This window comes from Ranitomeya variabilis, chromosome 6 (genome assembly GCF_051348905.1).
Source record: "Ranitomeya variabilis isolate aRanVar5 chromosome 6, aRanVar5.hap1, whole genome shotgun sequence".
Lineage (NCBI taxonomy): Eukaryota > Metazoa > Chordata > Amphibia > Anura > Dendrobatidae > Ranitomeya > Ranitomeya variabilis.
The window spans coordinates 43,538,461-43,562,935 of NC_135237.1; the positions used below are offsets into that span (position 1 = coordinate 43,538,461).

General features: G+C 44.1%; 1 protein-coding gene across 8 annotated transcripts in view; it reads left to right on the plus strand.

The window, feature by feature from the left end:
- The window catches only part of MLLT10 (MLLT10 histone lysine methyltransferase DOT1L cofactor), a 238,186-nt gene that overhangs the window by 119,008 nt on the left and 94,703 nt on the right, over positions 1-24,475 (plus strand). For 7 of the 8 annotated variants that reach the window (XR_013216782.1, XR_013216783.1, XM_077268344.1 and 4 more), the window contains 2 exons: positions 9,068-9,171; positions 11,411-11,504. Coding sequence is in view for 6 of the 8 variants with exons in the window: in XM_077268344.1 (XP_077124459.1) it covers positions 9,068-9,171; positions 11,411-11,504 (198 nt within the window). In the remaining 2 variants the exon portion in view is untranslated. Of the gene's footprint in view, positions 1-9,067; positions 9,172-11,410; positions 11,505-19,054; positions 19,151-24,475 lie in introns of all 8 variants that reach the window. The other variant, XM_077268350.1, reaches the window with a different exon arrangement.

Consider the following 24,475-nt stretch of genomic DNA (forward strand, 5'->3'; position numbering starts at 1 on the left):
AGAACTGTGTTTGCCGCCTTTCCTGCTGCATCACAATGTTGATTTAACCATTAAACTTAACCATTAAGTCAGCCAGCCCCCTTCTTACATAGTACGAAGACATGCTAACACAGAAAGCTCTCTTGTGTCATGCATGTGGTGGAAGTGGAGCTTCTGGGCCTGGAACTGGCTGGGATAGTTGAAGATCGGAGCATCTGTAATAAAGGTCATTAGTAACTTGTATATTTTACTTTTACAACGTTTATATAAATATTTTTCTCCAGACACCTTTGAACTGTTGCTGATCTTTTTACTTTTTAGTTGGGAAATTGCCGATGATTAGCAAATGGTCAGTGCTGAGCAACCTTGTTCTCCTCCTGCAGAGGGGGAGGCTCCTGCTGCAGCCAGTTGTACAGTGCGGAGGAGGCAGGGGGACATGACTAATGTCCTCACCAAGAAAAAAAGAGAAAAGAATGGACCAAAATAAGCCTGCACAACCATGTACCAAAAAATATCAAACCATGTTTATTGAACACCAAAAAAGAACATTAAAAGCATCTAAAATACAACTAAGTGTATAACACCCCAATATAATCTCCTAGATGCATAACAATAATATGCAGCAACCAACCATATAACACATGTAGTGATATTTATCACTGAATCCAAATATATAGTGTATAAATACATTACCACATAGATCACAAAATGTGTAATAACCAGGTCACTGGAAGGTGTAGCCCATAAAGGGTTAAGAGAGACCTAGACAAATAAGGCAAAGTTTCCCACTGAAGGGTCTATATAGACCCTTCAGTGGGAAACTTTGCCTTATTTGTCTAGGTCTCTCTTAACCCTTTATGGGCTACACCTTCCAGTGACCTGGTTATTACACATTTTGTGATCTATGTGGTAATGTATTTATACACTATATATTTGGATTCAGTGATAAATATCACTACATGTGTTATATGGTTGGTTGCTGCATATTATTGTTATGCATCTAGGAGATTATATTGGGGTGTTATACACTTAGTTGTATTTTAGATGCTTTTAATGTTCTTTTTTGGTGTTCAATAAACATGGTTTGATATTTTTTGGTACATGGTTGTGCAGGCTTATTTTGGTCCATTCTTTTCTCTTTTTTTCTTGGTGTCGATTTATTATTGGACTTAGCCTAGCACCCTTTTTTAACGGCTGCAGTGCACCCTGTATCTACAATAATGACTAATGTCCTGGGACACATACAGTACAAGTTTTGCTATATTTGTCAGTTTTCCACACATTATGAGATACAATAGGAACAAAGAGTAATGCAGGGAATGCTGGGTTATTTATACTGCATTTATTCCTACTTTGAGTTTTGTCTTGTGTCCTATTTTTTCTGAGGGCTGCTAGTGGTGCATATTGCATACTGAGTGCATCTGACCCAATAGGCAGGATATCATGTACAACATATGGAACTGGCCGCGAATTCTGCAGCATACACTTGAGACGTTCCGGCATCGAGGGGTCTGTTTTTTTGCATTGCAGGAGTTTCTCCATTTCTGATTGACGTGAGCGGTAATGTTTTGTTTTGTAATTGTCAAAGGCCTTAAGAGTTGGCGCTGCTTGTACTTGTGTTAATATAATTACTTCGAACAGACATGTAACATCGGCGCTGGCTGTTAGCGGCGCTGTCCCCATCGTCCCCCCACAGCGCACATTACACTTATTCACCGGCTTTGCATTGCAGACATTTGTAGCACCGCTCACATTTTGGGCTCAAAGGAATAATCTGACTTGTACAGAAATATCACAGATCATAAAGAAAACTCCTGTTTTGCAATTTCTATGATGTGCACCTCTCTGGAAAAATTATTCCGGAGTCGTAGCATTTTCCGATGTAGAAAACAGTTGTATACACTGAAGATGTCATTTGGAGGTGGTGGGTTGTTTTATGGTTTGTACATGAGGGGCTTTTTTTTCTTTCCTGACTGTATCCTCTGTCTTACTGGGAATTAGAGCTCCGTTATTAATTTATTAGCCTTAATTGAAGCAGTGGGAGCATATTACAAAGTAAGGCCGCACATATACGGGGCTGTCTTTATGAATAACCCATGTGCGTTCATCGTTGGAAGCCTTTAAAAGGGTTTTCCCCATCATCTTTAGTTGGTAAAATTGCCTCCTGCTTGTAAAAAAACAAGCGGCTTTGCCCTTTACGGTAGTTGTTATTAAAAATCTTGTAATTTTGTAGTTTTCTCTTCCTTGCCTATGTTAATGGCCGTATTTGCAGTCAATGAAAGCCGGTCTCCTAGGCAAGGAACGTAGCGCTTGCAAGCTCTTTACTATAGAGCTTCTAAATGCTGCTCTGAAGCGGAGCTTATAACTGGATCCTGTGCTTGAGTGCCTCTGTGCTTATCTGATGCTGCCGAGGCAAAGCCACCTCTGTTTACAGCATTGGAGATCGCACAGTTCAGACCAACGGCGCAACCATGCCATTGGTCTGAACTGTCACTCAAGCAGGAGCGCACCACTGCCAGCAAGCAGGAGGCAGAGAAGCAGTGCAATCCTGTTCAACAACTGGAGACAAACTCTTTTGTAAAAGGGATGTTGAATATTAGAAACATTATCAGTCACATTTGGGCAGTCACATGGCCTTAATTTATAATGGGAGGATACGGCTTTAATCTGGAGTATATACTGTAAGTATGTGCATCCTCCCAGTATATATGCAGAGGAGGTGCCCTCACGTCTGCATAGTTTCCACTGTGTATAGTTCTTATACATAATATTAGGTCCACCTATTCTGCATCCTTGAGACCAGGGATTCCTCAACACAGTCATTTGGTGTCCTTTGATATTTTCATGCAGAAATCGGCTGCACTTGTTCAGGAAGAGAGAAAATTATAATTTCCACATTCCGCTTAGCCTGCAACGTGGACAAAATGACACGTTATTATTTCTCAGCTGGGCACTGGATCATGGTATAACGGTGGTTTACAGTCTAAACGGGGAACACGTGTAGTGTTTGGTAATGGCCGGAGCTGGGCTTTCCTTCAGATATCGTTTTTGGATACTTTGTTCATCTTAAGCACGTTACCATATGCAGAGTTTTTAGATTTCACAGGAGCAGAGAATTTGGATATATTTTTATTTGCATCGTTTATCGGCCAATAATTCTTCTGTTTTCCCTAAGGTCCCATCAGGATCACACCGCTCCTCTGCCTTCCAGCTCCTGATGATTGACGGCTCGGATCCGCGGTGTGGTTGCACTGGTCTGAACTGTGCACTCTGGAGGTTTTGCTTCTGTGGTGTCAGAGCAGCACAGGGGCACTGAAACCGACTGCAGCCAACAATCCGGCCAGCTTCAGAGCAGTACTTACAAGCTCTATTGGAAACAGCTTGTCAACTGGGTACTGCTTGTCTAAGACAGTCTACCTCTAATAGACTTCAGAGGTGGCTGGTGACCTAGGCAATATGCAGTAAACTATAAAATTATTTTATTATTGGGACTGGAGAGGTTTAAGAGGATTTTTAATAAGGAGTTTTTACAAGCACTTTGCAAGTTTACCCCTTTTAAAAGCCCCATTTTTTTGCAGTTTGATAATTTACGGTACATGGTTACCAAAGCCGTGCCAGCGGAGCTTTGCAGTCCTAAAGCTGCCCCTAACCCTAAAGATGCGGGGGAAATATTTGGCATGTTGGATTTCCGACAGCCGAACCTAATGTTCGCAGAGAGATAAGTCGCCGCCAGAGCAGTCTGGCAGCTGCTCTCTCTTGGAGAACACAAGCCATGCTTTCCTGGTATGGGACTTGATTTCATCAGCCAGAATTGTTGATACATTTAGCTCTATAAGGATCTTTTCTTCGTAAATCTGTACCTTTTAGAAGAGCACCTCGGCAATAAACGAATTGCAGATTGTCCCCCCTTCTGGGCTCGTCAGCTATTGGCTGTCCTCTGTAGGGAAACCAGGCAATAAGTATTCAGTTTCCCTGCAGCGCCACCACAGGGGAGATTAATTATGACACCGCGCACATTCAAATCAATGGCTCACACTAATTTAGTAGTTTGCGACAAGTATTTGATTTTTTGTCCTTGGTCATCAAGAAATGAAAACGTTTTTGTGAATTAACCAGGAACTATGCAACTACTCGTTATTTATTTTACTTTTATAGCGCCATCTAGCACTTTACAGACTTAAACACTGTCCCCATTGGCACTGTTCATATGTCGGTGAGTTTTTTTTTTTGTCTGTTTTTACCATTGCAATGGGTAGAAGAATTTTTACTACCGTACTTATTTTTGTTATTTGTTTTTTTTTTGCCCCGCATATGAGAAAACGAGGGAATTACTTTTTCTTCTGTTTTCTGAAGGTTGCAATGAATAAGTCCTAAGAATAACGTCCGATATATGGAGATTTGATCCCATCTCTTAGTTCTGGGGTCCGGCTGCTCTGTAGCTTATGAGCCCCTGATGTCCTCTTTGTAGGGCTTCAGTGTCATCTTGGGATTTCATTGATACATAAGCACAGTGTCCATTATTACGGAGGCTGGTGATAATGGTGGAGGGGTCATCGCTGCAGGAAAACGTTCACATGCACAGATTGAATAGATGATAATTTTTATCCCCAGTGTCAGTAAATTTCATTTTGGCTTCCAGTTCATAATTATGGAAAAAAAAAAGAGAAATGAAAAAAATGTTAAAAGAAAGAAAAAAAAAAAAAAAAAATTCCCTCTATTGAAATAAAAAAAATAAAATAATTGCAATTCCCTCCAGAGCCGGTAACCACATAATTGTATGTGCATGCCCATACTGCACAAAGGCTCCGGGATCTTGTCTTTAAAGCCGTTTATTAAAATTCCATATGTCGGAGCCACTGTTTCTCGGACCTTTCATATTAGTGCTGCTAATCTGACGCTGGAGCAGACAGCAACAGGAAATGAGGGAATCTGTGCTGTAGACACGGAAGAGCCGGCTCTCCCCTTTGATGTGTGTTGGAATATGCATGGATTGTCATTGACAAATAAACCTGCCCAAATCGCCATCACAGACATCAGCCAGAAAGAATTCACCTCCCCACAAATAAACCTGTTAACTCTTACATGGTGTGTCCCAGACATCTTGCATTGTCTGAGGCTGCTGGATGGGTGATTGTGGAAATCTGAGAGATGGACTGTATTGGGGTCTGGGAATCCGTTACAGATATAGCCAAAATTACCGCACTAGTTTACCACTACAGACCCGATTATAGTGAACAGGGCATAGCTGGTGCCTGTCATACATGTGCCACGGACATGTGTTACTGACACATTTACCATTGAGTCCCATTATATGAACTGTATTATTGCTGCAAATGTATCCAGCCAGTCTCTGCCCGTCTGTCTTTATTTCTCTGTTTGTGTGTCTCTCGGCCTGCCTGTCTTTTTCTCTTTCTTCTTGTTAATCTAGGTCTCAACCAGCATGTTTCATTCTTTCACTCTTTCTTTCTTTATCTCTTTTCTTTCTCGTCTTTCTTTTCTTTCTCGTCTTTCTTTTCTTTCTCATCTTTCTTTTCTTTCTCGTCTTTCTTTTCTTTCTCGTCTTTCTTTTCTTTCTCGTCTTTCGTTTCTTTCTCGTCTTTCGTTTCTTTCTCGTCTTCCTTTTCGCCCTCTCTAGTCTTCCTTTTCGCCCCCTCTCTCGTCTTCCTTTTCGCCCCCTCTCTCGTCTTCCTTTTCGCCCCCTCTCTCGTCTTCCTTTTCGCCCCCTCTCTCGTCTTCCTTTTCGCCCCCTCTCTCGTCTTCCTTTTCGCCCCCTCTCTCATCTTCCTTTTCGCCCCCTCTCTCATCTTCCTTTTCGCCCCCTCTCTCGTCTTCCTTTTCGCCCCCTCTCTCGTCTTCCTTTTCGCCCTCTCTCTCGTCTTCCTTTTCGAAACATGATGAGGCAGAGACCAGGATTCCAGTCATGTATCACTTAATAGGCTGTGTTTTGCTGTTTCAGTAAAATTTAGTGTTTTATCAGCAGGAGATTATCACAAGAGGACTATTTGTCTCATGCCTCCTGGTACAACCACACTCCCACCACTGAACACATTTCTGCCTATGCACAGTGTACACAGAAAGCAGCCCATCAGTGGTGTGAATGGGGTTATACACAGCTCAGCTTTCTGAGCTCTGCTAGATCTACAGCAGAGAAAACAGTGATTTGCTGCTGCACTCAGTAAACTAAATGACACAACGCTGGAATTGGGGTGTCAGCCGCTATATCGCACATGGTGAAAACCTGCTGACCGATTCTCTTTAAGAAGCGACAATTCTGATAATGTAGATTCCCATTGAAAGAAGTGGCAGATGGGCCGACGCAGTATAATGCCCCCGTCTATACAGCAGTAGTGCAGCCCACAAGTCCTAGATTAGTTGAATACCCCGTACCGTGCGGCGTGCTGCTCTGTGCATGCTTGTAACCATTAGTAATACATGGCAAGCATCTCTGCAGTGCTCAGATCTTACTGATCACAGGTAACTTAGGAAAAGAACGTTTCTCTGGATATTGAAGTTGTCAACATTTGTTTTTTCTGATTTTCAGTGAATTGGCTCTTTTCTTTTTTTCGTTTTTTTTTGTTCTGCAGCAGCTTCGTTCGGTAGCGCACCTTATATTTGGCAGCTGGTGCAAGGTGAAGCCATTTAATTCCAGGAGGCCAATATAGAGCAATACTCCCCCTCCTCTTCATTTCCTTTTTCAGGTCAGGCCAAGTTCTGCATAGATTGTCATTTACAAACAAACGTGGGAAAGTCTCCAGCTCAGATTTGGGGCACACAAGTGATTTCTGTCTCCTAAAAGCCTAGACCTAGAGGCCTCCGAAGGGGAAAGATGCCATGTAAAGCCCAGCTACAATGAAGGCATAGACCTGTGGAAGGCCGCGCTGCCAAGCTCCAGTGCCTCCCCGGCGTTGCAGGGGTTAAAGCCTCTCTGGACAGTGAAACCTGTTTCTTCCTACAAGGAGGTTGGAGGTGTCCTCTTCCCGTGGGAATGCCGCCACTCTTTGCCCTCTATGCATGGCTCCCAACCAGCCTGACAAAGCAGGCAGCGAATCAGTGGCGTGAATGCCCAATGCGTCCCTATAGCCGACTCAGTTGACTGGCTCTGCGGATTTATTTATTGTAAGCAGTTTTGTCTTCACATGACCAGGGACCCACAATATTTCATTGTTTCCCTATGGCCAATAACTGGAAATCTAGTCTCTAATTGTCCCAATCCTCACTAAGCAGATTTGGCTGCTGAAGCCGCAGGAAACCTCCTTTCCATGATGGCAGCACCTATAGAGGAGCGTAAAGAAAGGAAAAAAGACACATTGTAACAAATGCCCCATTGTGCTTCATTACTGACCCAGTAAAAACCCCCCATATATGTATGTACAGTATAAGATCCGCCCGGTGTAGGACGGGGCACGGGACTCCTGCTTTGCTCTTTTCAGGGTCTCCTTTTTCTTGCTGTAAGTCCCGGCTTAGTACTTCCAGCTGCTTCTCTGATTGCTTTTAATACCCATCCCCCTCTAGCTTGTTATCACTTAGAGGCTACACGTGACACTACTCACCTCCTACCTTCCCCCAATATCCTCCATCATGTGTGCTGAATGCTAAGTCACATTGGCTCCTTAACCCTTGTGTGCACCAGCCAGACGTAGACTGTACAGGCCGCGTCTATGTTCCTATTCTTTCAGATGCAGGTATTTGCGCCCACACTGCATTTTGCATGGGCATGTATTTCTTTACCGCTGCTTAGTGGCAGAATGGTTTGGACCTGTATTCAGGTGGGTGATATAAAGATGCTGGACTCATTCGTAGTAATTATGGGAGCCAATGTAATCTCTGATTCATAAGAGCAGAGAAAAACAAGACTCTTAATAAGTTTCCCCATGCATCCACTTCTAGTGGTGCTCCTTTTGCCTCTTGAGACCCTTTTTTTGTGCCTCTGGCGCCCCTTTTACTACTTCTACCCCTTTTTACCCTTGTTTTGGCCCTGCTGCCCCCCTTTCACGCCTTTTGCCTCTGCTGCCCCTTTTCCATTTTTTTTAACCTCTCGTCTCTCGTGCCCGTTTTCACCTTTTTGTTTTGCCCCTTGGTACCACTTGTCCACTCTTTTTTTTTTTTTTTTTTTTTTTTTTGTGCAATTGTTCTTTTCTCCTTTTTGCTCGTGGTGGCCCCCTGTCTGGCTCGTGGTGGCCCCCTTGTCTGGCTCGTGGTGGCCCCCTTGTCTGGCTCGTGGTGGCCCCCTTGTCTGGCTCGTGGTGGCCCCCCTGTCTGGCTCGTGGTGGCCCCCCTGTCTGGCTCGTGGTGGCCCCCCTGTCTGGCTCGTGGTGGCCCCCCTGTCTGGCTCGTGGTGGCCCCCCTGTCTGGCTCGTGGTGGCCCCCCTGTCTGGCTCGTGGTGGCCCCCCTGTCTGGCTCGTGGTGGCCCCCCTGTCTGGCTCGTGGTGGCCCCCCTGTCTGGCTCGTGGTGGCCCCCCTGTCTGGCTCGTGGTGGCCCCCTGTCTGGCAGAATCAGAAACTTTGCATCTGATCCACTAGCATCATATTGTAGAGCAGGAGAAGCTGATAATTTTGATTATATAGTTAAATAAAATCATAACTTGTATTTTATTTAAAACTCTCCTCCGTCCTCAGGAGTCCAGTGGGTGGTTATAATCAGTGATTGACTGCTAGCTCAGTTTGCACACTCATACGGGGAAGACTGCCAATCACTCACTAGGACCGCCCACTGGACTCTAAAGTGAGAAAAGAGGAGGGACTAAAATGAAAATTCTCGTTACAATGTTTTTTTTTTTTCACAATTATGTATCATCTCTTAGTTTATAACTCCAGACAGATCCGCATTTTTAATGTGGCAGGTTCCCTTTAAAACACTTCTAGGCACTGGCTTAAACCCTTTGTGTAATTGCCTGGGGAGGTGTTTGCTTTTTAAGAGGTCTTCACAGAAAACTACTGAAAAACAGCAACAGCTGCTTGAAAGAAGGATGCACACAAGTAAATATACATAATTACATAAGGCCTGTATGAAACGTGTGTAATCCTCTAATGACCGCGTATGAGTAGTGACTTGGATACTAACAGGTGGGGTTTTCTGCTTCTTTGTAGACTTGCTATATTTGTGATGAGCAAGGGCGAGAGAGCAAAGCTGCTACCGGGGCTTGTATGACCTGCAATAAACATGGATGTCGTCAAGCCTTCCACGTAACTTGGTAAGTGGTCATATCGCCAGAGACTAGATGACAGACACACGGTGAAAAGCCCGCTTTGTGTGCTCACAGGGAAATTTATGAAATTTTACATGTCCGACATTAACAGTCTGAGTACGGATCACAGTCTCTGAACCGGCCGGTGTCCTCCCGACATGCCGGTGTCCTCCCGACATGCCGGTGTCCTCCCGACATGCCGGTGTCCTCCCGACATGCCGGTGGTCCTCCCGACATGCCGGTGTCCTCCCGACATGCCGGTGGTCCTCCCGACATGCCGGTGGTCCTCCCGACATGCCGGTGGTCCTCCCGACATGCCGGTGGTCCTCCCGACATGCCGGTGGTCCTCCCGACATGCCGGTGGTCCTCCCGACATGCCGGTGGCATGGGGGTGCAGGTAGACACAGATATCATTGACAAAGACCGTCCCAGCTCGAAATGTTGGACGAGATCTGTTTTTGAGTCCTTGGCGGATCAAATTAAATGTACACTGCAGCAAGACCTACAGTCTCATTTCATTTTCTTTTATGGTGCTGAGGTTCAACCTCAATTAGTCTGGACAACGAGTCCCTTCTAATCTCCTGACTTACACGGTCTCCTATAGGCATATAAGAGACCCCTGGCCGGTCCGGACATTGTGCTCCGAAAGCTGGGTGTGATTGTTGGACGACTTCATTCTTGAAATATATAGAAACATTTCTGTCCCCAACAAGCGCCATTCTACAAAATAACAAAGTTGATTGACACACCTTTATGGCCGCTTTTAATCTGATCTCTGTGTCCTCATGCATAATATGAGCAACTCTATTCCCTGTTTATACAGTGAGATGCTCTTCTCAAAACCGTCATATTGGGGGGCCCCCTTAAACAATTTAATCATCGGGCAAATAATTGGGAACCAGGCTCTTAGCAGTGCACGTTCAGATGATGATCTCCCCATGTAGAGAGGCTCTTCTTGTACATTTGGGGCGTATTGCGTGAACGCAGGACCCAGCAATGGTACCTGCCTCTATCTCGAGAAGTGGTGCTCCTTTCTACTGACAGCAGGGCGAGACGGGGCATTTTTGACCATGCGGCCACTCAAACTAGGTACTTTGGCATCCATCTTGTGTGCAGGCTCATACGGCCAGGTTCACTCACAGCTTTTTGATATGTGTTCTGAACCAAAATCCAGATTAAAGAAAATTTTGCCTCTTCAGGTTCAGGCCACTTTTTTCAAATCCAACATGTGATGTTATGTGGCAATAACTCTGACATTTTTTATTTATAAAAAAAATAAGTAAGAAATTTGCCAGCAATTAAAAAAAAAACAAAAAAACTAAAAAATAAATAAAGCAACTTTCAAGCCTTGAACGACTATCCCTTTAATCCACATCGACATACCACATACAAAAAAAGTTACTAATGCTTTTCCCCAAATATACCTTACATCAGCACATCTGTAAAATGTTTTTATTTTGTTAGGATGTTAGAAGCTTCAAAAATGTAGCAATTTTTATTTATTTATTTTTTTCAAGCAAATGTGTTAAGCGTATTTATTTTTAGGGACCTATTCAGTTTTGAAGTGACGTTGGGGTGCCTATATATATTGGAAAAACCCCAAAAGTGAGACCATTCTAAAAACTGCACCCCTCAACGTATTCAACGCTGCTGTCGAGTAGTTTATTAACCCTTCATGTGCTTTTCAGGAATTGATGCAAAGTAGCATGACGGGAACGAAAAATGTTATTACCACCTAAGTGTTGGTAACTTCTGAACGGGTCGCTATAGCCAACAGACTATACGGCCGGTTTTTGGCCGTACCATCCATCAGGACCACACAATGATGAATTAAATTTGCTGATGGGATTAATGAGGAAGCCCCCACACTCTGTTAACCATCTAGATGAAGTAGTCACTATTTAGAGCAGCATCTAAGGGGTTAAATGGCCATGAAATGTGCCAGCGCTGATATATGTAAGGTCAATAAAAAGACGGGTTGGTGGTCACATAAGTAATCAGGTTTTCAGGGTTATGTTTTGATACCGCGGTGTCAGATCGGACTTATGAGCGATCCAACGAGCAGTCACTGACCTCATTGGCTGATGGTGGGATTCTTTGGGATCCTTCGCGGTTTCGGTCATACCTTTACACTCCTGTTTTACCTTGATTATTGTCAATGTACAATCTGCTGAAATATTTTTCGTTCCTCGTTCCGTCCGAGTTCACACTCTGATCCAGGCTTTGCCTTTCTTTTTTTTTTTAGTGCACAGTTTGCCGGACTTCTCTGCGAAGAGGAAGGGAACGGAGCAGACAATGTGCAGTACTGCGGTTACTGTAAATACCACTACAGTAAATTGGTAAGGACCTGAGCGGCCACGTCCGCAGTGCCCTGTGTATGGCCCGCTTACCTGCGATGTGATGGGGTTTATGGAGAGGTTCATTCCCACGATGCAGGACACGGGAGGGAATTATTCCTAGGTTCATATGGCAGAGAACCCTGCCTTTTAGGTGCTGGGGTTGGAGCGTCTGTTGTTGTCGTCACCAGGGCTGTGGAGTTGGAGTCGTGGAGTCTGAGCCCATGGAAATTGAGGAGTCGGTGGTTTGGCTTACCGACTCGACAGCCCAGGTTGTCATGGCTTGGGCCTTTTTTTGCATCCACCATTGCCTGCCGGATTCTGCGGGTTATTTTTCATTTTTTTTAAATAGATTCTTTTTAATTAAAGGGACTCTGTCAGCTCAAATTGGCGGGATATTAAAATGGTTTCTTACCGGTCAGATGGGTGGCGTATCCTCTTTATTTCTTCACCCCGTCCATCCCTGTTTTCCGCATTATTTTCGGGAATAAGAGTATACGTGCGCCATAGTTGGCGCGTGCTCCATGCAGTCTTTGGCGCACGCGCGGTATGCTTTGCCCTACTGCGGGCAAAGCCAAAAAGCATTACTAAGCATGCGCCCGCGCACTATGTCCCAGAAGTATTTCGCTGTGTTCCAGGACATAGTGCTCAGTAATGCATACTGCGCGTGCGCCACCGAAGACTGCATGGCGCACGCGCCAACTATGCCTCGATTGATCTTTACGGCGACGTTCACACCCTTCTGTTACAGAAATATGACCAGCTCCAACCCAGAATGGTCCAGAGAAGCGCTGCGACTGCCATATTTGCAGCTGATAAAACAGCCCGTGTGTTCTGACAATCTGTGTTGTCATTGATTTCCTGATATAGGAAACCAAATTTCCTGTTGAATTTGACAAATGTGATAAAAAAATAAATTCAAATGCCCCTTAAATATGGTCAAGGGCCTGAGCTGACCTCGTGTCTTAGCAGATTGAATTGGAAATATTGGATGCAGGAGTTGAGCGGAAAAGAGCATCCGCAAGCTGCATGTATCCGGGTCAAGTCCTCGCGGGAAGCCGCGGTGTGACATTGATGGTAGCAAATTCCACAATGGGTGGGAAATCAAGAGATGACACAAGTCTGGTCTCCATATAAGCAGGGATGTGGACTATAAATGCAGTATGTTATCTGAAGTGTAAAACAAATCATTGAATTACGTAATTTGGGGCTTTTGTTCTTTTTCACATAATACATTTACGTCATTTTTATGACCCCTTGGTCATCCCTTGTGTACTGTTCCCCATTATTCTGCAGCGTTCTCTTGATAATTACTCCATTCCTCTGTTATTCCTAGTGGAAAACTAATAAACCGCGCCCCCCCTTCAGATTTCCTGTTTTAAATTGGCCATACGCATTAGATGGCTGTCGGCAGAAAGATTGTTCGACTGACAGCTATCTCAACCAATTTCGCCGATTGAGAGATCCGCCGACTGACTTGTCGGCCAGTGGCTTATCCCAGGGAGGACAGTGCGATCCACAGTTCACACTTTGACATGCCTGATCGACATCTCTCCCGACCAGCAGTCGGCCAGTGCCCACCAGACACCTTAGACCGTTGGGTGAACCCATCGATGTTGGCAGGTTCTGCCGTCATAAGTTTAATGTATACGGCCAGATTTAGACACACGCTCCTGTTCTGTACAGAAGACTTGCGTTTCGTTACACTCTTCTACATGTTTTCAGATGTTGTCAGGTTCAGTTATGGAATTGGCCATTTCTTCATGGGTTTGGTTTCCTGAATTAAAATCTGACAATGAACATTTATTAGGCTATGTGCACACTTTGCAGATTTTGCTGCGGATCCGCAGCGGATTTGACCGCTGCGGATCCGCAGCAGTTTCCCATGAGTTTACAGTACAATGTAAACCTATGGGAAACAAACGCTGTGCACATGCTGCGGAAAAAAACGCGCGGAAACGCAGCGGATTACATTCTGCAGCATGTCACTTCTTTTCTGGAAAATGCAGATGAAAACCCGCAGTAAAAACCGCGATAAATCCGCAGTCAAAACCGCGACGGGTTTTCACTGCGGAATTTGGAATTCCACTGCGGAAAAATCCGCAGTGGAATCCGCAAAGTGTGCACATAGCCTTAGGGTATGTGCACACGTTGCGGATTCTCCGCAGCATTTTTTGCAGTGCAGAAACGCTGCAGATCCGCAATTGATTTACAGTACAATGTAAATCAATGAGAAAAAAAAAAAGCTGTGCACACTTTGCTGAAAATCCGCTGCAGAAACGCTGCGGTTTAAAAGAAGTAGCATGTCACTTCTTTTTTGTGAATCTGCAGCGTTTTTGTACCCATTCTATTATAGAAAACCGCAGGGGTAAAAAACGCAGCAAATTCGCAAGAAAACCGCAGCAAAAACGCACAAAAAAAACGCTGCGGAACCGCACAAAAAACCGCAGGTGCGTTTTCTGCCAGGAGAGGCAGAATCCGCACCAGAAATTCCTAAGCCTAATCCGCAATGTGTGCACTAGCCTTAGGGTATGTGCACACGATGCAGATTTAGTGCAGAATTGGTGCAGAACTGCAGCAGATTTTTCTGCTGCAGAAACGCTGCAGAACTGCACTGTGATTTACAGTACAATGTAAATCAATGTGAAAAAAAAAAGCTGTGCAGAAACGCTGCAGATTTCAAAGAAGTGCATGTCACTTCTTTTGTGCGTTTCTGCACTGGTAAAATCTGCACAAAAACTGCACAAAAAACGCATAAACGCATAAAAAGCGCAGCTGCGGATTCTGCCAGGAGATGCAGATTTAGTGCAGAAAATTCTGCACCACATTTCCTACGTGTGCACATAGCCTTATATAGTTGGCTCTTGTTTCTGTGATATCAGAGAGTTGTCCTATTACTACTACATGTAATTACTGTAATGCATACACCTTTCAGTACTTTGTAACACTATTATTTTTGCAAATATAAAGATGCACAATGTTATGCCAATTTTCTGATATTTATTTAGAAGAAACTTGGCAACAATTCACATAACTAAAACTTATCTAAACACTATTGCAAATTACCATCACAGACAGGAATACAATGATTGATAACACCTCTATATTCAGTAGATAACACAGGATCCACCATTCACAATAGGTGATGTCACAGCTCACCTCCTCCTCCTGTACAATGACTGATAACACCTCTATATACAGTAGATAACACATGATCCACCATTCACAATAGGTGATGTCACAGCTCACCTCCTCCTGTACAATGACTGATAACACCTCTATATACAGTAGATAACACAGGATCCACCATTCACAATAGGTGATGTCACAGCTCACCTCCTCCTGTACAATGACTGATAACACCTCTATATACAGTAGATAACACAGGATCCACCATTCACAATAGGTCATGCCACAGCTCACCTCCTCCTCCTGTACAATGACTAATGTCACCTCTATATACAGTAGATTTAGGGATTGATCTAAAATAAAAACTAACCCCTATCTGTAGGTTCTCCGCCATCTGAATATTAACTGTGGAGACTTCCCCTTCTGGTGATTTACAAGAGCAAAACCTGGTATAATAGACCCAGCAGACAAATGCGCCAAGGCTGTCAGTGTTGCTTGTTGTGCAGAAGCTTTAACTCGTCCTCCTTTGTTACGCCACATCTTATAATTGACTTACCTGAAATCATTATCAAATAAAACAATAATGTTTTTTAAAAGGCTTGTTTGCAAGATTTGTGGTGCAAAATATTCTAAACTTTGTTGGAGTTTTTGTCTCGCTAGAAGCAATAGAAGCCTCCACATTGCTGCGATGACTACACTATAAAGTTGTCCTAGTCCGTGACCATGTTGTCAGGCGGTGCTACCCCCTAACCATGTCGGGGTCACACATGACATTGAACAGGGGACGGTCTGTCCGATAGCACAGCACATCATTTCTGCAGAGCGGCGTACTCCTATGGAAGGCTGCCTCGTAATAGCCATGATAATTCCCGGAATGTATAATCCATTTACTGGGATATTATTTACAGTGTAATCTCTGCATACTTGGGAAGTATGGAACACATTTAGACAAAAGGGCTCTTTACGCATATCATGAACATGAAGTTTAGCGGAGTAAACTGCTTTACGACTGAATTCCCGCATTGTTCACAATTCATTTCCTTGCCAAGGGCCTGGTTTTCTCCGTAAATTGGAAAGTAGCGCATTTCTAATGTATGTTTCAGAATAGGCGATCGGGTATCTGTGTAACCCGGGGTTGATAAGTTTTAGGATTGATTACTAACTTGAGTTGCGGCCCCCCATTCTGCCCTGCCAGCCTCCATGTCACCCCTTCAGGTTTCAGTATGTTGAATGAGAATTCCCTGAATGCATTTCCAGGCTTATTCGTTTCTTTTATATGGGTAATAGCAGATTTTATACGGTGAGTATAATAGGTCTAGGTTTCTCCTTTGCAGTATCCATTCCATCACTAACTGGCATATGCGGATTTTACCATGAGCTCATATCGATTTTACTGCAAAATCCGCATCTGGCGTGTTTGCAGTGTTAGAGTAAGGAAAGGGTTAATGTCTCCATGCCTGCCACATCTCATTGGGAGTGGATAAATTTTGGGGGAACTGTAGAGAACAAAGGCTTGATGAGGGGTGTGACTAATCTGGGTGGACACAGGGAGTGTCTCTTAGTTATCATGAGGCTATGATTTCTGCTATTTGCTGTCAAACAACTAAATGTATGCACGGGACACCTATATTCATGAAGGGTGTAACATAAAAGAACACTCCGACAAGTACAGGAGATTGTTGGAAATCGCAATCTCTGCAATTCCTCACTGGCCATAACCAGAATCTCCAAAATTTCTAAGTTGGAGTTAAAGCCGCTCTAAAGGGAAACTGGCTTTCAGTCATAGGGATGTGGCCGGCGCTGCCTCAGTCACTGCTCATTACAGAGTGAGTGCCGGCTGTAACTGCGCCCCCGGTACTGACTGACAGCGGATCCTCCAGTGACGAAGTGCGGTAACAGCCGGCAATCACTATGCATACAGACTTGACTGTAGCCGGACTGACTGAAAGCCGGAGGAATAAAGCCCCGTATCTGGGCTTTAGAGCGGGCACCGAGCATCCTCAGAACACTATTCACCTCATATCTGCAGGTTAATAGTGTGTTTTGACATGAAATTTTCCTTTGTAAGGCCATGTTGTTAAGTTCCCGCTGTAGATTTGGTAAAATAATTTGCAATTAATCTGTAGACAGAATCTGCATGTGTCGTGGATTGTGTTGTGGATTCCACTCTACTCTGTTACAAAAGCATCTTTTATGGTATAATCTGCAAAGAATATCCACCCAAGGATGTGCACGATTAAATTTTCGTGTGGACTTTTTCTACTACTAGTGAATGGGGTTTTGAAAGCCCCATTTATGTGAGCTGTGCTGTAAATTCTTGTAGATACGCAACGCAAATTCGCAGCAAATCCTAAGCGTGGGGACACAACCTTAGGCTTTTGTGTAGCATTGTAGTGCTGCTTTATGCGAGAGAACAGAATTTTGTCAGCCCATTTCATTCATCCGTTACTGATATCTGGTAACTAGTGATGAGCGAATATACTTGTTGCTCGGGTTTTCCCCAAGCTTGCTCGGGTGATCTCCGAGTATTTGTGACTGCTCGGAGACTTAGTTTTCTTCGCCGCAGCTGTATAATTTGCAGCTACTAGACAGCCTGAGTACATGTGGGGATTCCCTAGCAACCAGGTAACCCCCACATGTACTCAGGCTGGGTAGCAGCCATAAATCATCCAGCTGCGGCAAGGAAAGCTAAATCTCCGAGCAGTCATAAATACTCGGAGGTCACCACCCGAGCAACGAGTACACTCGCTCATCACTAGTGGTGACCAGTCAGTCAAAAAATGATTCTAAGTTACCGAACTCCTGATAAAACTATAGATTGTACAAGTATGACTAGATAGTAATCTCACGTATTGCCTAAATCGGTCTTGTTTTATGGGTTTCTATAATTGTGTGTTGTAGCTGCTGGAGGTCAAGTTTAGGCGAAGTTCACACTAGTGTTGGAGTTCTGTTATAGGCACAGAAAATGAGAACTCCAGCAAGAAATTGATCCGCCTTACGTCAGACGGACCGCACTGACCGTAATTGGGTCCAAATGAGTAGCCTTCACTTTACCGGAAAAAATAGTACAACATGGTGCACGATCTTCCTGTAAAACTGCGATGCAAGTGTGAACTCGGCCTTACCTGTGAAACCATGAAAACTCTCATACTCTGTGTCCAATCGTTCCCAGACGCTAACATACCTCTTGAAAGTTCTACTCTAGTCTTCATTGGTATCAGTTTGGGGATTATTTTTTGTGTGGTTTTAATACTTCTTTTAGGCCCGCCCCAAACCCATTACTGAGCTTTTTAAGTTTAACAAGTCCTGGATACAGTTCAGAGAATTCGGTCTCGAGCTTGAGGGCTTTTTAATTAGACTTTCCTTTTTATCTATAAGATTCTATGGGCGCTTGAAGCTCGGTAGCCAAAAAAAACAACTAAAAAAAAAAAGATGAAGCTCAAACCTTTATTCGGAATTAACCTCTATATAAGAGAAAATGTTTAGCTCTACGTATTAAGATAAAACTAAATATGGTGATCAAAGGTTAATATTCACTTTAAAGGGGAACCTGTCATTAGAGTCCTGTGTCTTGAACCTGCAGAATTACCGCCAGGTATGTTTTACGCTGAAATGCTGCTGAGTTTCTGAGAAGACATAGTTTGAAAAGGCTTTTCCCCACCCTGCTCTAGTTAATTGACAAGTCTGTCCCAAGTGTGTACCTATCAGTCATAAGGAGGGGCGGTTGAGGATGATAGCAGACGTTCTGTATAGTCCCCCTGACTCGAAGTTTTAGAGAAAAACATATCTGGCTCCATTCCTGCTACCTGTAGTTAATGCAGCTTTTTCCACCTTTGTCACACATGAACTGTACAAATCCAGGGTACAAGAAAGTCTTTGTATATATCATGGAACAATGTGAAGATGGTCATCAAGAAGTGGCTTAAATTTGGCACAACATTGAACTAGATATCTCTTTAAAAAAACAAAACAAAAAAACCTCCCAAAAAACTGAGACCAGAAGAATTGGTCCAGGAGGCCTACAGCAACATTAAAGGAGCTGCAGGAATTCCTGGCAAGTGCTGGTTTTTGCTTATTTTTCATTGGATTTGTATGGATTATGGGTGAAAGTAAAGATAGAAATAGTTCTCAAAGGATTCCTCTTGGTATGATTTTTTTTTACATGACACAAATCTAGTATTTAGCAAGGATGTGTAAACTTTTTATATCCACTGTACATGGTGCTATACATCTAAATCCGAGTTTAACCATGCGGTATAAATGGTGCAGAACATCTATTCCCGGTCATCTAGTATTTTTTTTTTTGCCATAATTTGTGATGCTGCTTCAGTGCCTTTTTATTACGTTATTACAAAGTACCAGCACTAATTTTTCTTTTTATATAGTCACCTATTTATTTATTTTTTTACCTGTGTTTTTTATAGAAAAATGGCAAACTGGATTTTAGTAGATCATTTGATCAGTGTGTAAGTGATTCTTCCTCTCACTCTCAGGATAAACATAATGAGAAGGAGAAAAAAGTAAGTTTACTGGCTATTTCCGCATGCGTGGAACAAGCGCTCCATCCATCGTGACGTTCTCCTCCTCCCATTCATTAGTTAAGCTTTTGCCTATGGTCTAGTTTTGTCATTCGCAGTGATGTACGCATGACGTAGCGCCTCATTCATTCATTCCGCGCATGCGCTTCTAGACTCGCTCTTACCCTGGCTCTTCTTGTGTCTACCCATCCACCTCTTGGTGGTGGTCATGGTGAAAACGAAGGAATCCTTGTTTTTGAAGAATCTTGAGATATCTTGTGAATGTGAAATGAGGAAAAATCCTCAATTATAATTCCTAGTGGAAACGCAAAAATTATCATCTCTTACAAAGTCTGCAATGCATTGTCTGGCAGTGGCAAGAGGAGAAATGGATCTTCTGATCTGCCTTAGATGCAGAATACGTTTGGCTGGACTTCCTCACATCGAATCTTGAAAATAAGGGCTCATTCAGACATGTGCAAAGAAAAAAAAAAAAAAGGGGGTCCATGTTTTCCATGTTTTTTTTACCAGATTTTCAGTTTTTCCCTCCAGAGTTCTCGTATGCAGAAAAAAAAAACGTGATGGTTTCCCCAGCTTCTCCATGAAATGGTGAAAATCAGACAGCACTCTGGTTGCATCCAAGTTCTGTCCTTTTTTTTAGATTTGCATTGGCGACTTTGATCTGTGACTCTAATCAAAATCGGACAAGTCTCTGTGATTTGGTACCAGGCCTGTGGGAGTCGGTATAAAATGGACTGACTTCAGCTCCTATAACGTATAATACATTGGGTACAGTAGTACAATGCAGGATGTGCTGTAAATGTTTTCATAAGAAGTTGGGAAAGTTATGAAATGTCCTATAAATGTCTGTTCTATTCCTGATCTGAGGATCTCGTTTGTTAGCGGAGATGGATCTGTGCTGCCCTTATTTTCCGTCATTGCGTCTTGGTCTCGGCTTCTTGTTTGTGAGAGTTTGATGCAAATTTAGTCTGTGACCCCTGCACTCTGTTGCATCCAATTAACTGTAAACTTTAATTTGGCTAACTTTCCTCGGGCGCGCCTCACAACATGGAGTCTTTTGGATTAGGTTATTCCAATTTATCCATCAATCAAATATGCCGACGCTGTAAGAAGAAATAAAAAGTTTGCTTTGCAATTTTCCAATTTACTAACGTACTTATGCTCGCGTCGTAATTACGCGTTGTGTGTAACATTTCATAAAACACGGTATTTAATCCAAATCCTTCTCCCCCCGCTGGGTTAATAGCATTTGGATGCGAGTCTGCCTCTGCTGTGAATGCTGGAGCTTGTGGCTATACCAGGAGCCGATGAGCGGGTACTCCGCACAAGGCAGGCTAATCTAGCCGTGCTAGCCGCTAAAGGCCGGTGGAGAGGCTGGAGGACGAGGGTGGTGGCCGGTGGAGAGGCTGGAGGACGAGGGTGGTGGCCGGTGGAGAGGCTGGAGGACGAGGGTGGTGGCCGGTGGAGAGGCTGGAGGACGAGGGTGGTGGCCGGTGGAGAGGCTGGAGGACGAGGGTGGTGGCCGGTGGAGAGGCTGGAGGACGAGGGTGGTGGCCGGTGGAGAGGCTGGAGGACGATGGTGGTGGCCGGTGGAGAGGCTGGAGGACGAGGGTGGTGGCCGGTGGAGAGGCTGGAGGACGAGGGTGGTGGCCGGTGGAGAGGCTGGAGGATGAGGGTGGTGGCCGGTGGAGAGGCTGGAGGACGAGGGTGGTGGCCGGTGGAGAGGCTGGAGGACGAGGGTGGTGGCCGGTGGAGAGGCTGGAGGACGATGGTGGTGGCCGGTGGAGAGGCTGGAGGACGAGGGTGGTGGCCGGTGGAGAGGCTGGAGGACGAGGGTGGTGGCCGGTGGAGAGCCTGGAGGACGAGGATGGTGGCCGGTGGAGAGGCTGGAGGACGAGGGTGGTGGCCGGTGGAGAGGCTGGAGGACGAGGGTGGTGGCCGGTGGAGAGGCTGGAGGACGAGGGTGGTGGCCGGTGGAGAGGCTGGAGGACGATGGTGGTGGCCGGTGGAGAGGCTGGAGGACGAGGGTGGTGGCCGGTGGAGAGGCTGGAGGACGAGGGTGGTGGCCGGTGGAGAGGCTGGAGGACGAGGGTGGTGGCCGGTGGAGAGGCTGGAGGACGAGGGTGGTGGCCGATGGAGAGGCTGGAGGACGAGGGTGGTGGCCGGTGGAGAGGCTGGAGGACGAGGGTGGTGGTGGTGTCGGTAATCTTTAAAAAGAATGTTAAGATGATGAAGTGATTGTAATGAAGTGTGACGTTTCCGCAATAATGGGAGCGGGCGCTGATTAGTGCGAACATTGACTATGTGCCAAAGCTATTAATATTGAATATTGCATGGTCTACTACTCCCACCTACAATGTATTCCCAGCGAGGAAGTAGCACGTCCATGTTGTCTGATCGGAGACCTCACCTTTTCCTTTACACTTGGCTGCTTCTCCTGGAATGTGTGAGCTAATCTCCGCACAATTAAAGTACATCTGTCATGGAGCAATGAAAAGATATTCATGAGAATGCAGATCCTCCTCCTGGAGGCATCACACTTGAGTTCCTCCTTTGTGGACTTCAAGAGGGCCCCCGGCTGCTCCCCTTCATGTTTGTTTTAGTAAACGCTTGTATTTATAATAAGAGTAAACATTTATCTTTTCTTGGAACTCTATACTGTGTGCTGTCCCTCAGTTACTCCTCCTGGAAATGTAGGAATAAAGTGTTCTCCTATAGGAAGCGTCCGTATATCACTGTCCAGTTAGTGGTGCACATGCTAAGGGACACTCCCTGTCTGCAAAAGAAATGTTAGCGCCCTCTTTTGGGCCAGTTTCACAGGTACGACAGTCACGGTCCGAGTACTCACTTCAATGTCTGGACTAGTCGTGTATCTTGGGACCCAAACGCAGTCTATACTAATGTCAGAAGTGTAAACCCGACCTTAAAGGGGTATTCCCATCTCCAAGATCCTGTCCCACTATGTAGTGGGTATAATAATATTAGCAAATACCTCCAATTAGAAATTTAGTATAATTCTTCTGATACTCTGTTGCCTACCCTATGTGCAGGGCATTGCATTAGCTTAGGTATCCATGGTTACGTCCACGAACTGTCACTGAGTGGTCATAACCATGGATACCTAATCTATTGCAATGCCCTGCACATGGGGTAAGTGACATACATAGCTTATCAGAAAAACTATGCTACCTTTCCAATTGGAGGTTTTTGTTAATATTATTATTATTATTATTATTATTATTATTATTATTATACCTACTACTTTTGGGATAGAATCTTGGAGATAGGAATAGCCCTTAAAGATGTATGCAGTGCACCTGACGTCTTTTTCAGGCGCTTTCTACCTGCAACTTTAATGAAAAAGCGCAAAAAATAAAATAAAATGTCAAAATTATTTGCTTTTGCTGTGAATATTCTCAGTCTTTTTTACCTTATTTTTAACTACTTCAAACTTCAAAGAGTGTAAAAGAGACCTGACCATTCTTCTGGCGCTTGGAAGTCACTCACTATTAGTACAGACAATTAAAAAAAAAAAAAAAAGAAAAAAACGCAAGCAGCAAAGCCACTGGAAAAGTAAGACATGGGAAAAAGAGACTTCAAGAAAATCACTGCTTTCATTTTTCTAAAAGGCCCAGCGTGCACGTACCCCAAGGGCCCAGCGTGCACGTACCCCAAGGGCCCAGCGTGCACGTACCCCAAGGGCCCAGCGTGCACGTACCCCAAGGGCCCAGCGTGCACGTACCCCAAGGGCCCAGCGTGCACGTACCCCAAGGGCCCAGCGTGCACGTACCCCAAGGGCCCAGCGTGCACGTACCCCAAGGGCCCAGCGTGCCCGTACCCCAAGGGCCCAGCGTGCACGTACCCTGAGTAGTACATTTTCAGAAGGAATAACAAAGGAACGCCAAATTCTAATAAAGCGTATTCGTTCATGCGACTGATCCCCTGCGTGCTATAAAAATCAATATCCTCCCAGAATCACGCAGATTTACATCCCTGCAAATTTTCTTATCTTTATTGTCAGTTTTTTCCCTGCTTGGTAATGAGTGTGCATTGTACTTGGTAATACTAATTATAAGTGTAAAGCGCACTGCTTCATTAATGGAAGTGTCAATTAATGCAAATGCAGGAGGATCTCACCTGTTTTTAACACCTGTCTGCTGACAGCCCTGTTTATTTTTGTTCCATACGTCCTTCATGTAAGTAAATGATGTGTGTGTTTGTGTATTATGCTGGGATAGTATATAGGCAATATAGGACTCCCGTTACAGAATATTTTTCCAATCATTTAGAAATTCGTTTTCTTCATAAGTAAAAGACTGGATTCTTTACTGTAAGAGCCGTGATACTTTCTGCTCAGGAATGGAAAATCAAGAGAGGTCATGATTTATTTCGTGAAGAAAAAATAAATACCGTATGTATTTTAAGTTATTTATACTAAGTCACTGGAGAGAGGAAATAATCCCCCTTCTCCCTCACTGCTTCTTCAGGATTTCACTCTTTTTCTGCCTCAATATGGCAGAAATTAGAATTTCCTGCCAAGCTCATTATGTTACATTGTTGAGTTGTTTGTGCCTGGATATTTTTTCTGCAGCATTTCTGTGATGGTTGCCTTCTCGTGGGCTATTTTTTGAATATTATTTAGCTGTATGAATGAATGGAAATTCTGAATATTAACTGCTCTAACAAAATGACTTTTTTTGTCACTTTTTTGCCAATTTTTTATTTATTTTACCATTGGTAGCCACGGTGTCTTCCTCTGCCATCTGTGATTCTTCCTTTTTCTCACTTTTTACCTAAATAGCAAAAATAAACAAAAAAAAAAAGTGCAGGTCAAAATAAGATTGGCAGATTTTAGTCAGATACATCATCGTCTAAGTAGCGCAGAGAGGTTAGAAAAGTTGGGCGCATTCACCTTGGAATAAAGGCGCCTCTTGTATATATCTATAGTTACACATGTAATCAGAAAACTGCGACATGATTTATCCTTTCAAGAATGTTACAAATGTCCAAGGAAAATTCATTTAGTGTGGAGGAAAGGTGATTCTGGCATCTAAATACAAAATGTTTCTTTACAGTTCGAGTAGTAGACTGTCAAATACCCTATTATGGTAAATTTATATATCTGCATTCAGATAACATTCTGCTAAAAGCTGGAGTAGTTATAGGAAAACAAATTGAGTAATACTTACTCTACCCGGGCCCAGCACTAGCTCTCTGCCTGTGCCCTGGTCTCTATTGTTTGCTATAAGCATCTGCCCTGAACTCTGTTGTTTGCTTTCAGCATCAACGTCACTTCATCAGCTCTGC